Source organism: Pyxicephalus adspersus, chromosome 6, assembly GCF_032062135.1.
Source record: "Pyxicephalus adspersus chromosome 6, UCB_Pads_2.0, whole genome shotgun sequence".
In the NCBI taxonomy this organism is placed as follows: domain Eukaryota; kingdom Metazoa; phylum Chordata; class Amphibia; order Anura; family Pyxicephalidae; genus Pyxicephalus; species Pyxicephalus adspersus.
In genome coordinates this window covers 24,346,470-24,360,185 of record NC_092863.1, presented here as the reverse complement: position 1 = coordinate 24,360,185, position 13,716 = coordinate 24,346,470, and the positions used below count along the sequence as shown (strand labels likewise).

Here is a 13,716-nt window from a genome sequence, read left to right as displayed (position 1 = left end):
GAATTCGAACAGCCATATTCGGGTCGAATATAGGGACAACCCGAATTCGAACATCAACACTATTAGTAACTATAATAAAAAGTTCACATATATCTTAACATTAGGAACTTGCCAGCCTACTATTTTTATCCTAAAAAGAGAACCTTATGAGCTTAACAATTCAAAGTTTTCAATTTGACATTTCCAAGCTACACATTCAAGGCATCAGCATCAAGTCGGATGGTGGGCAAATGTGCAAAATGTACAGTACCATTACAACTATAATAAAATTGGGCATTGTCATTTCAAATTCATCCCTAATTATTTAAGGAGGTAGACTGTTAACTGTTAGCCAACCTCATTGTAAGCCACGCATCTAAGTACTTACATTCACACTTTTTAAAGTTTCATTTTATTGCCAGGCACCCTACAGCCTTTACGCAGAAAAGGCCCAGCCACATTTAACTTTGAACTTTTCATGTATTCTGCAAGGATGCACTTCATCTTTACAGCTGGGACTGTATTCCACTGGACTGCTGGGGCTGAAATGACCAAAGCACTATCTATAGGAAAAAAATTAACCGGCACAGCACATAGGAGCACTAGGAGCTGGAGCTGGCTAGAAAGTAAAGATCTTGGAAGCAGAGCTGGAGCTAACTGTTCAAGTATGTAATTAACACTGTGATTGGTGGGAAGACAATTTAAATAAAAACTTCACTAATGACCCATTTAAACTATTCCACTGCAGAATTTAACAAATTGTGAAGAAAAAAAAACATATAAAATCCAAACTCATATATATTAACTATAATATTAGTAATCATTTTCTTACATTGCTGAGAGGCTGCTGTCAGCTAAAAGGCAGTTAAAAATACAGTTTCAGGAACACAGCTGTAGAATACTGAAAGGTCAGGGTGGTCTTTAATAAATTTCATTGTCATCAGTTTCCTTTTCTTTAGGGTGCTATAGAAAATTTTTGTCAGATTGATTCGTCAGACACTTGATAACCTACACAAGACTGAAAAATAGTTCATTTTCAGTGATGGAAACATTGCATAAAGGAGCAAATGTAATCATAAAAATGTATTGTACTGTTTTTGGTAAATAGACAAGATCTCTGCGCCTGAATCTCACTTATTCCCTTTACAGAGAAAGAATGACATTGTCTTCCCTCACTAGCGAGTTTTAATTACCGGTACCTACTTTTTCTCACTGACATCCCCTCTACATTTATAATTTTTGACTGTCCTTTACTACTCCAAACTCTGCCAATATCTTGCCATCTAGAACACAATTCTTTTATGTTTTTACTCAATTTATTTGGAAAGTAAGTGTAATGGTCTCTGCAATGAATATCATGATTTCCCAAACCCCTACTTGTCACAGTACCTATATGTTCTACATGGCCCAACACCCAGTTTGCACTGCCACTCTTGACAAATGTATTCCTTTCTTCAGTCCCCAATTTTATGTGTTGGATAGACCCAACATGGTCTATAAAGCGATTTTTACATATGTCCCATTCTTCAAGATAGAAGATTTGTGACCTTTACATTCTAACTTTCCAAATACTGCTTTGATATATTAACTGCTTCCATCACCTATTACCTACTGAGGTTACATGGCCTGGGTTTCCAATCATGTGCAATTCTCTTGTTTTTTTTTGTCTACTCTATAAGATACCAATAACTTTAACAAAGTGAACCTTTCACCATAGAGTCACTTTGTAAAAGAATATCTATACCTAAGTCTGGTGCTTTCTTGCTTCCTGGCTGTTGGCCCATGTGCTCTGCATGGCATTCCAAGCTTCCAAATGGCTTCAAATCTGTGCAGACTATTATGGAGAATCTAAACTTTGATTTAATGAAAGCATTAAACTGTTACTATAAAAAAAACTATATTGTGTGTATGATCTCGATGTTATTAGTCATTGGTATGAACAGTTCACTTTGGTTGGTATATTGCAAAAGCCTCGGTCTTCTGACTTTGTAGTCTGCCTCTGCCCTGGCTATAAGCTTCTGCTATGAAATTTATGGATAGCAACATTTTCTGGGTGGATTATTGTAAATTGTGATGGCATGTGTATTTAAAATGGTATTATGTAATTTGTATTCCTTGAATTTGGGATCAAGGGTTATTTTTGAACAATTTTTTACATATAGTACTTCTAATTGTATTATTTAACTGGAATGGAGCAGGTAAGAGTTATATATTGTTGGGGTGTAAATGTACAATTGTCAAATCATACTGGAATACTTAAAAAAGCAGTGTTTACACATTTATTTAGAGCACAAATTTGGTGGTATATGGCTTGTGTATCTGTACATAAAATCCAAACACATATATTCTCATTTCCCAGTTTACGCTGCTCCTAAATGATTCCTATGTTAAAACCGAGAAAGATGAAAGAAAGAAATGTTCTTTTATGCAGTGCCTGATATCATTCTCAGAACAAAAATGCCTTAGACACGGGAAATTACTGAATAGATTTCACAAAGTGAACAGTTTGCATTCTGGTTTTAATTTTTTTGAACCAGGGCAATCCAATTAAAGGCTGCCAATTAAATCACTGATTTAATACTCCCAAGTACTCCAAGGTGCTTACTCGCACGCTGTCCCGTCAGGTCATATTCAGATGGCCATCTGACCAGGACCTGACGGGACAGCGTGAGAGTAAGCACTTTGGAGCAAAAAGGCAATGGATTCATTTATTTAAAGACACACCAGGATGAGGAGAGAAAAGCAATGTTTGTCTTGTGCAATGGTTGGCTCCTGTTTAGATACTGGACCTGGAAGAAAATTTGGACAAATATTGTAGATGAACTATCCTGCAAAGCTGGAAAGTGAATGGTGATAAGAATATGGAAAACATAGATTGTGGTATTTGAGATTTTTTAGAGTATCTGATTGCAATTTGTGAGAAACACTCCTCATATCGCTGTCCCTTGGCCCTGTACCATCCTATTTAGGAGGGTGCCACATACCCACAAACACCAGAGATCCCTGTTTTTCCTGAAGAAGCAGAATTATTTACTGAAATGTGTGGAAACTAATAGGGTACACGCTTTCAGGGTGACCCCAGCAGGAATATCTTTTATTGTGTTTTGTTTGGATGCCTTTTAGATTATTTTATGTTAGTGGTTTTTAGTGTTATTAAGTAATTTTCTTATAATACAAGTCATTTTTTGAAAATTGAAGTTGTTGGCCCTAAAAGTCCCATTGACTGGTGGAACTTCACAAATTTATACTTGATGTTTAATAGGGATGTGGCCATGATAGGGTTAACAGGTTGGATAATATATTACTAGTAACACTCTTGGAAACTCCATAAAAGAAGATGAGAATACACCAGCAGTCAATGTTCTAAATTGTTCCTCCAAGTACTGTTCCATATACAAAGGTTTCTCCTGATTTATAATGTATGATTCTATTGATATCAAAATCAAGCAATCTTATGGTGCCTGTCTCCAGCCTTTTTTCGATTTATCGTTTTTTTTATTATTCAAGAGTTGTGTCACCTCTAGGGTACACTAAACAAACTTTTCTTTCATTATCTGATTTTTTTGGAAATAGCCTTCCTCCATTGTAAGTGTATTTTGTGAGACCTATTTTTTAGAACAATGATGGAGAGTCAGTGTATTACTGACCTATCCTTGCTGTCAGTCTAGCACAAGGTGCATGCTCCACAACTGACAGTGATTAATTATTCATGTTTCTATTAGCCCTGTCCTATTTCTATCCTACAAACTCCATTTCATGGATATCTGAATTTCCAGGTTTGGAAGAGAGTTTCTAAAGTTGGTGGGGACACAACTAGGAACTATGCCGCAGTTATTGAAAGGAACTGTTAGTTGCCTAAAATGCCAGAGAGACTCATGTCAACATACTCTAATTTTAAGTCAAAGAACTACTCACCAGTGATAACTTTGCTCTTCCCGTAGCCTATTTTTCCCTTTGATCTACCATGTCTCTTTCTCCACTGTGTCTCTGTATAGATGGCTATCCTAGTAGAGAAAATACTTTGCTTTATGTCAGAGCCTTTAGAAAGGAGAACAGTGAGCAGAAATGGAGTGGCGTTACAATAATATATAAAGGATATAGGGGTTCTGATAGATCATAGACTTAATAATAGCATGCAATGCCAAGCTGTAATATCTGCAAGCCAAGTATTTTCTTGTAGTAAAAGAGGAATCAACTGCAGTGATGGAGATATAATCCTGCCCCTGTACAAAGCATTGGTCAGACCACTTCTGGAGTAGGCAGTCCAGTTTTGGGCACCACTCCACAAAAATGATTTTGAAGAATTCTCTTCCCAACTAATAATTTTAGGATACAAAGAACAAGAGGCAATGTGGAATAGGCTCCCTCAGGAAGTAGCTTCAGCAACTACTATAGACTGATTTAGGGAAACAGCTGAATGCTTTTCTAGAAACACAGAATATAACTGGGGATTAAAGCTTTAAAGTAAAGATAACAGTTACTGTTGATCCAGGGAACATACCACTCGTAAATAGTGGAGTAAATCCACTCATTTTAATGTTTAATCCAGTGTAAAAATGTGTAAATTTTTGGGTAAATTTTAGTTCATCTTGGGTGATCACATTTAAAAATAGAACCCAGGTTATTCCCACACTGTAATTGAAACTGTCATCTTGCATATCCTACAGATTGCTATGCTATGGCACTGTTTTAAACTCATCTGCCATTCTTACGGCAGTCATATATCACTGTATATGTTAGTGACCAGGGGGAGTAGTTGGAGAATGTACTGCTATAGTTACATGTTTAGGGAAGGCAGAATGTCAAATTCTTGCAAATTTTGCTACCTTCCCATATAAACGTATTTTTTACTGTCACTTGAGAACCAAATTGGACTATAAATTCGTTGTTAAATGAACCTTTTATTTTAGTGTCTCAGGCATAGTATATTATGCAATTGATCCACAGAGCTGCACACTGTCTTAATAGTTCGTCAGGACCAGCAATGCAGAGAAGACAAGCTGCCTGATGTGTTTTTGAAGAACTGGGATTACTGATTGGAGACTTAACTAAAGATTTAACTAAACTTGCTCTAGTTTTCTTGTATTGCTTGATTTTATAAATGCTTCCAATATGAACATTTTTATCAACTGTCCTCACAGCTTTGCATGTTCTGGCAGGCTAGTATTCACATTTATGGGAATTAAATGAAAAGAACTGCCTGCACTAATCCACTAGGGAGCTCAGCGCTGATATGTTGGATTGTAGCAAAAGATTTGTGTAGCCTCTTTTTCCTGAGGATATTTCTTCACACAAGACGTTTCAGTGAATCAAAAAATCTGCAAAGCTTCAAATATTTTTGTGTTCTGAAAAAGTTCAGATTGAAAGCTTATCCTTAAATTGTAAACAAGGCAGAACAATGTTAATGCAAAAAAGTAGGTACACTCCATGGAAAATTCAGACTTTTTCAACATATATTAAACCGGACACATTAAATCTTCATTTAAATGGTGGTAAGCATATCTGGCAATATTAAAGGAGTGCCAAGGTAGACATGGTGGCAAACATGGCCAATCTGAAGTGGTGCGTGCCCAAGATAAAAGGGTGTATCCAGTAAGAAAAAAACACATAGTTACATAGTAGAATATGGTGAAAAAAGACACAAGTCCATCAAGTTCAACCACTAGGGAAATAGTCAAACCAAGACATAGTTGGTCCAGAGGAAGGCAAAAATCCCTGGTACAGTTTGCTTCAACAGGAGAAAAAAATTTCTTCCGGATTCCATGAGGCAATCGGATGTTCCCTGGATCAACATTCACTGGTATTTATACTTTAAAGCCTTAATACCCAGTTATATTCTGTGCTTCCAGAAAAACATTCAGCTTTTTCCTAAAGCAATCTATAGTAGTTGCTAAATACTACTTCCTGAGGGAGCTGATTCTACATTTTCACAGACCTTACAGAGCTTAGACGTCTTTTCCTCCAGACACAAAGAGTGCCCTTTTGTTCCTAGTAATGTTCCTAGTAATGATCTCAAAGTGAATAATGGGTAAGAGAGTTCTCTATATGGACCGTTAATATATTTATACAGGGTGATCATAAAAGTTTCTTCTGACGGGAGAATAGATTAAGTTCAGATAATCTCTCCTCATAGCTTAGCTCCTCCATTCTTTTATTAGTTTAGTTGCCCTTCTCTGCACTCTCTCAAATTCAACAATGACTTTTTTTTGAATTGGTGCCAAAAACTGGACTGCGTATTCCAGATGTGGTCTGACCAATTTTTTTGTACAGGGGCAGGATTATGTCTTCATCTCTGCAGTCTATTCCTCTTTTAATACATGAAAGTATTTTTCTAGCTTTAGATACCGCGACTTGGCATTACATGCTGTTATTAAGTCTATGATCTACCAGAACCCCCAGATCCTTTTCTATTTTTGACTCCCCCAAGTGTATTCCCTCTAGACAGTATGAAGCATGAATGTTGTTAGCTCCCAAGTGCATTACTTCACATTTATCTATAATAAATTACATTTGACACTTGGCTGCCTAATCAAACAGTACATCCAGGTCTGCTTGTAGATTATAGACATCCTATATGAATTTAATTCCATTACATAGTTTGGTGTCATCTGCAATCACAGAAATGGTACTGTTTATTGCCAAACTCTATATCATTTATAAAGATGTTAAACAGTAAAGATCCCAACACTGAACCCTGGGGTACACCACTAATAACCTTAGACCATTCAGAGTATGAATCATTAATTACAACTCTCTGGATGCAGTCTTTAAGCCAGTTCTCTATCCATTTACAGATTGACTAAACCTATTGACCCCAACTTGCAAAATAACCGTCTGTGGGTTACAGTGTCAAATGCTTTGGCAAAGTCCAAGTACACTATATCAACTGCTACTCCACTTTCTACCTGTTTACTTTCTTCCTCATAAAAAGAGAGTAAATTTGACAACTTTGGTCTTTCTTGAAGCCATGCTGACTATCACCTACATTATTATTTTCTAGCAGAAACTCCTCTATGTGGTTCTTTATCAAACCCTCTAGGACCTTTCCAACTATAGACAGTAAACTAACAGGTCTGTAGTTACCTGGTAATGACTTTGCTCCCTTTTTTAAGATAGGAACCACATTGGCTTTACGCCAACCCATCGGTACCTTGCTAGTGACTTAAGAGTCTCTAAAAATTGGAGAAAATGGCTTTTAAATAACCAGGCTCAGCTCCTTGACGACACGTGGATGTAACAAAAACATGCAAATAATGTCGGCAGATATCAACAACAAGGGCATTTAAATACGAAAAGGCAAATATAAACGAGACGGATGCAAGTAATTGGCAGATATTGCAGTGAGAGGCCGATTACCATTATTGTTGCCCATGCCGCCACAAAGGAGATTGAGTTATTTGTCTCGGTGACCACAGTCACATAAAAAAAACCAATGTTTTACCACATCTTGGCTTCTAATTGAAAATAGACTTGGCTTGCTCTGTACCACCAGTGGTAGCTTTTCTCAACTCTGCTGAAGGACCTGACCAACTTTCTGTTTCCTATGTCTTAAAGTGAAACTAAATAATAAAAAGCTCAGTGTACACTGCCTGGTATCCCGGCATATCCCTGGCTGCAGGAAATGAACTCCTCAGAACATAAGGGCAGACTCTAGTACATGTGTGTGTAGTATTTTGGGGCTAAATATTGATTGGTTCAGTGAAAAAATTGTAACCAGATCTGCCTGGGTATATTAGGCCTTATAGTTATGTCAAGTTGTCCATAATGTCTAATTTTCCTTTATTTTTCAGACTTATCTGAATTTAGCTGCAGAGAGCTACATTCCACACAGTATATAACAGATGGTCTATGCCGAAGTCTGAAACCAACAAAAGAGCTGGTCTGTTCTGGTCAATGCTTACCCTCCCATCTCCAACCAAACTCTATTGGTCGAGGAAAATGGTGGCGCCAGAGCTCATCAGATTACCGCTGTGTGCCAGCCCACAGCCACATGCAACGTATTCAGCTGTTATGCCCTGACAACGAAGTGCAGACATACAAGATCAGAGTGGTCACATCATGTCGCTGCAAACACTACACTCGCTTCCACAACCAGTCAGAACTAAAAAGTGTGGGCAAGGAAATAGTGAGAACTTTAAAGAAAAAGAAGCCTCAGCTTGCCAAGATTAAAAATAAATTGAATCACCATGAGCTAAAAAATGCCTATTGATCTAACATTTAGTAAAACAGAGGTTTATGTTCATGAAGAAATACACAAATAGTGTTGGTACAGACTGCACACAAACTAAATCTGGGTACATTTCAGATTATGGGTTAGTTATTATCTAGACTTAACCGAGTAGAGATCTCAAAAGGATGGCTGGATGAAGTTGGGGAAAAAAACATTGAATATCCAAAGCAATAATATTATATTCTGTACCAAATAGTGAGACCATAATGTATTTTTGTCATAAGTAAGGTCCACTCAGCTTGAGAACACATTTGACAGGCAGCAGCAAGGATGCCTAGGTTAACAAACATAAGTACTCTGTTGGCCTGATCTACTAAGTTTAAACTCATGCCGACATGATCTCTATAGCCAACAAATCATTTTTACCTGCTTGTACAACCCTCAGCAGGCAAACTAATAAGGGAAACCCCAACCCTGATTAACAAAAAAATTTAAGGTGTAGCTCGCTATGATAAATTACCAGTAAAGCAAATTAAATTATAGTGAAGATTTGTCACCACAAGGCTCGAAAAATTACAGAATATTCAAAAAATCCATTTTAAAAGTAAAGGAAAATACAAATGATATATATAATATAATAAAACTCCTATATCTATTTAAGCAGATATACCTAATTGTAGATCTAAGTACTAATGGTTCACTATGGGTGCTAATATCCAGTAAAATTTATTTTTGCCTAAAAGATTTCTTTTTATAGTGCTTGTTTTATTGATTTCAGTGTAGTATATTCTTTGTTCTTGTTTTGCACTGATTACTAGCACTACACTTAATGTATAGTTGTAGTTATGTGTAGTTGATCTAGAGGGTTTCACTTATTCTTACCATTACTTAAAATAATACTTTGAAGTCATGCACTGATCATATATTGTATCATTATTCTCACTTTAGGTGTCATATTTGTCATAGTAAGTACTTGTTATATTAATAATGATTTATTTACAGAAGTGAAAATAGTCTGAGCAAAAAAAAAAAAAACAAAAGTTGTCATATACATATAGCCTTTACCTTATAAACATATCATACAGAATAATTAGATTTGATTTGGCATGCTGACATTTTTTTAACCTAATATCATAATGCATTCAAAACCTGAATAATTTGAAAGTGACTCTGTGAGAACAAGAACAGAAAACCACAAAAGACAACCTGAAAAAGAAGATACTGTGTCCTTTCCAGGGGGACCGTGTTTTAAAACATGCCTGAAGCATGGCTGCTCCAGGTATCCAACAAGTATTAAGGTATGTCTAATACCACCTGCTGCACTCCATGGTTCTGTGGTTCCTTTAACCCACTGACTCATATATCCTGTAGTGCTCTACAGAGCTACTAGAAAGGTATACATACAGCAACTTGTTTTTCAGGTTTTCTTAAGTTTATTTGAACTCTCTTCGATTAGAAAATCTTTACATTTTACATCAAATGCAGGTTAGCGGGCTTCTTTTTACATGTATATTGTGGTATGGATGACAGTTCAGAAGCTATGATTGAAGCACTTTGCATTGGGTCTCCTTCAATGCAGCAGTTCCTTTTAGGATGCATTTACACAAGAGGCAAAAAAGGCAGCTTTTGCAATCTCAAAAGAATTTTGAGCCTTTACTTTTGCCTAAGAGTAAGTAAATGAATAAGACATGAAATAATATTTGAATATTAAAAATGTAAAATCGTCATTATAGTCAAACAATATATTACTAAACAAATATAGGATTGGATAAAATAGAATATAAGATTAAAATTTCAGGTAACTAAAAGAAGTAAACCCTACATCCTGGCTCCCATGGCCTATTCACAAACCTAGCCTTGTGTCAAAGATATTAGTATCCGTATCCTTTCCAGAAATGCATTGTCTTTGTCACTTCTTGTTGGATGTTTAAACAAGTTTCTTGTTTAAACAACTAATCCCATTACCTAACATGCAATAAAAAATTCACGTAGGCAGAAATGTTTGGAAACTATCCTATGCTATATTCATGATTATCTCCATAGATACAGTAGAAATTTTATGTAGGCATAAAGAACAGGAAGTTTAGAGATATATTTTTATAAATAAACAAATTACAATACAATCAGTACATACAATGATCTAGGTATTATGAAAACAAAAAATACAATGTTTTACATTATTCGTCTCACACAATGCCCACACAGTATGTCTTTTAAAGAATGTAGTAAGCCATGTCTCTATGTCATGCCACCTGTGACAATAATGTCACATTTATACAGAAAATATATCAGGCCCAATAACAAAAATTTATACAACTAAACTCATTGAAAAAAATGTATATTTGTCCCTACAGGTGATAACTAGCACCAAGGACTATAATACATATTTTAAAATGACTGGTACTAGTCAACAACTAGGTGCCTAGCTTGGTTTTTGTATGTTAATGTAGGTTGTTGAATCTGATAGGTTTGTTTTAATAATCTTAATCATGGACATGAAACATAAGCTGAATCCACAATATAGCTGTTAGTCTAAACTGAGATTTTTGACCAAATATTAACAGTAAAATATGGATAGTTTATACTCGGGTCACACAAGTGTGAAGAGTTACATACATGAATACACATCATCAAATACTGATGGCTAATAACCATGCACAATAGATGATTTAATGGCAATTGACCCTTCATAATTACCTCTAACTATTTATTCACAGTAATTTTATTGGAATTTCTTTTTAATTACTGTTTTAAATGCTAGCAGTGAACGTTGCAATATGTGCCCTAGAATCATACTCAAATCAGATATGTAGTTTTTCCTGTTTGTTTTTTTTAAGTGAAAGTAGGTACCTCTGGTTTCATTTAATATACACAATGTGCCACTGAGCATCTCCAAAAAATGCTGACATTAAGATAAGTGTCTATCACAGTATATTGACCTAAATAATTGGGAAGCAAGTTCTCTTTATCGACTATTTATACATTTAATCAAAATCCCCCTTTAAACGTTTCTTCTCAAGGCAAAATAAATTCAATTCAGCTAATCTCTTTTTTGTATACTGGTGCCCAAAACTGGGCTGCATACTCCAGATGAGGTCTGACCAATGCTTTGTACAGGCGCAGGAGTATGTTTCCATTTATGAAGTCTATTCCTCTTTTAATAAAAGAAAGTACTTTGCTAGCTTTGGATATTGCAGCTTGGCATTGCATGCTATTATTAAGACTATGATCTACCGGAGCCCCCTTTTCCTTTTCTTTTTGTGACTCCCCAAAATGTATTCCCCTTAAACAGTATGAAGTATGCTTGTTGTGAGCCCCCAAGTGCATAACTTTACATTTCCCAATATTAAATTACATTTGCCACTTGGCTGCACAATCAAACAGTATATCCAGGTCTGCTTGTAGATTATAGACCTAATTCCATTACATCGATTGGTGTCTGCAAACACAGAAAATTTACTTTTGATCCTTAACTATATATCATTTATAAAGATGTTAAACAGTAAAAGTCCCAAAACTGAACCCTGGGGTACACCACTAACAACCTTAGATTATTCACAGTATAAATCATTATTCACTACTCTCTTGATGTGGTCTTTAGGCTAGTTCACTATCCATTTACAGATTGACTTTTCTAAACCTATTGACCCTAACTTGCATATTAACAATCTGTGGGGTATTGTGTCAAATGCTTTTGCTTTGTCAACCTGTTTACGTACTTCCTCATAAAAGGATTAAATTTCTTTGACAGACCGAAGCTTCTTGATTCCATGCTGACTATCATTTATTATACTATTTTCTAGCAGAAACTTTTCTATGTGGTTGTTAATCAAACTCTCCAGTACCTTTCCAACTATTGAAGTTAAACTTACCGGACTGTAGTTCCTTGGTAATGATTTTGCTCCCTTTTTAAAGATAGGAAAATTCATTGGCCTTACACCAATACATTGGTACCATGCCAGTGATTAAAGAGTCTAAAAAATGATAAACAATGTCTTTGAAATAACTGAGCTCAGCTCTTTAAATCCATCAGGTCCTGGTGCTTTGTCAATCTTTATTTTGTCCAGCTGTTTCTCAATCATATCAATTTTGATCCATTGTGGCTCATTTAAGGCAGTGACATTGCTATTAGCAATTTGGACTTGAGCTCTGCCAATTTTCCCTTGTGTACACAGAGCTAAAAACGTGTTTAATAAATCCACCTTTTCTTTATGCCCAGTTACCAACCCAGAGACATACTTTTTTTAGACAAAAAGTTTTTAGGGTTTGCCTTACTTTCGTTTTGCAATCTGTCTTTCATTTTGAAATTTTGCACATCTTAACTCCTATTTACATCTTTTTGTTTATTCTTTATAGTTTTCAAATGATGGTATTTCTTCATTTTTATATTTTTTGAATGCCCTTTCCTTACTCTTTATTTTTTCATTTTAGCCTAATAAACCTATTACCCATTGGAATATATTTTCAGGCTTGAAACATTCCTATTTCTGTTCTGTGTTCTTTAAGGACAATATCGTCTCCTGCCCTTAGTAATAGAAAATTTGCTTTCTTAAAATTGAATGTTTTTATTTATCCTGTTTTTGCTTCCTGTTTACAGCTTACATTAAATTAAATCATATTTTGGTCACTGCTACCCAGATTCTCTTTTATATGCAGATTTGTTATAAGCTCTGCATTGCTAAAAAAAAAAAAAAAAAACCTAGGTCCAGCAGAGTATAATTTCCAGTTGGGGCTTCTATAAATTGTACCATAAAAGTATATTGTATTAAATTCCTAAATATCCTCCCTTTTGCTGTACCTGTAGTGCCATTACTTCAGTCAATGTCAAGGTAGTTAAAATCTCCCATTATTAAATAATGCCAGCTTTTGCAGCCTTTTGTATCTGGGCTAGTAGTTGATTCTCTATTTCTTCCTTAGCACTGGGGGCCCATAGCAGAATCCAATAATTAACTCTGTAATATGCCCATCCATATTCAACTCCACCCATAAAGTCTCAACCTCATCACTTGCTCTATCAACAATTTCTTCTTTCACACTTCCTTTCAGATCAGACACTACCTTTTTGTTTGTCTTTGTCTTTACAAAAGGGAGTCCAGTCATTTGAAGAACAAAGCCAGGATTCAGCAATACCAACTAAGTCATATTTCTCTTCTTTCATCAATGCTCCTAACTCCCCTATTGTGTTTGCCAGACTTCTAGTATTGGTAAACAGGCTCTTTAAAACATTATTGCATTTACCAGTACTGTTTGTCAAATCCTTTTTTTTTTTCACTCCTTATATTTATACAGCTGGGTCATGCCCATCCCCTCACAGTATTTTCTCCACTCGGTCAACCACATGCCGAACCCTGGCACCCAGGGATACAGCAAACCATTCGGTAAACGGGATCTGGGCGACAAGCTATTCCATCAGTCCTCCTGCACATCTTCACATAGCTTTGCAAATTTGTTAGGGTGCTCAAACACAGGGCTGGGCTTCCTTTACAGGGAGCTCTCACCACTTCCTCTAACTATAGTAATCCAGCTGCCTACATGTTCATCGTGATTGACCTCTTCACCCTCCACAT

General features: G+C 35.9%; 1 protein-coding gene across 1 annotated transcript in view; it reads left to right on the top strand.

Moving 5' to 3' along the window:
* The window catches only part of SOST (sclerostin), a 20,582-nt gene extending 12,394 nt beyond the window's left edge, over nucleotides 1-8,188 (top strand). Inside the window, exon 2 of the mRNA XM_072413709.1 lies at nucleotides 7,770-8,188. Coding sequence (XP_072269810.1) covers nucleotides 7,770-8,188 — 419 coding nt within the window. The remainder of the gene's footprint in view (nucleotides 1-7,769) is intronic.
* The last annotated feature ends 5,528 nt before the right edge of the window (nucleotides 8,189-13,716 follow it).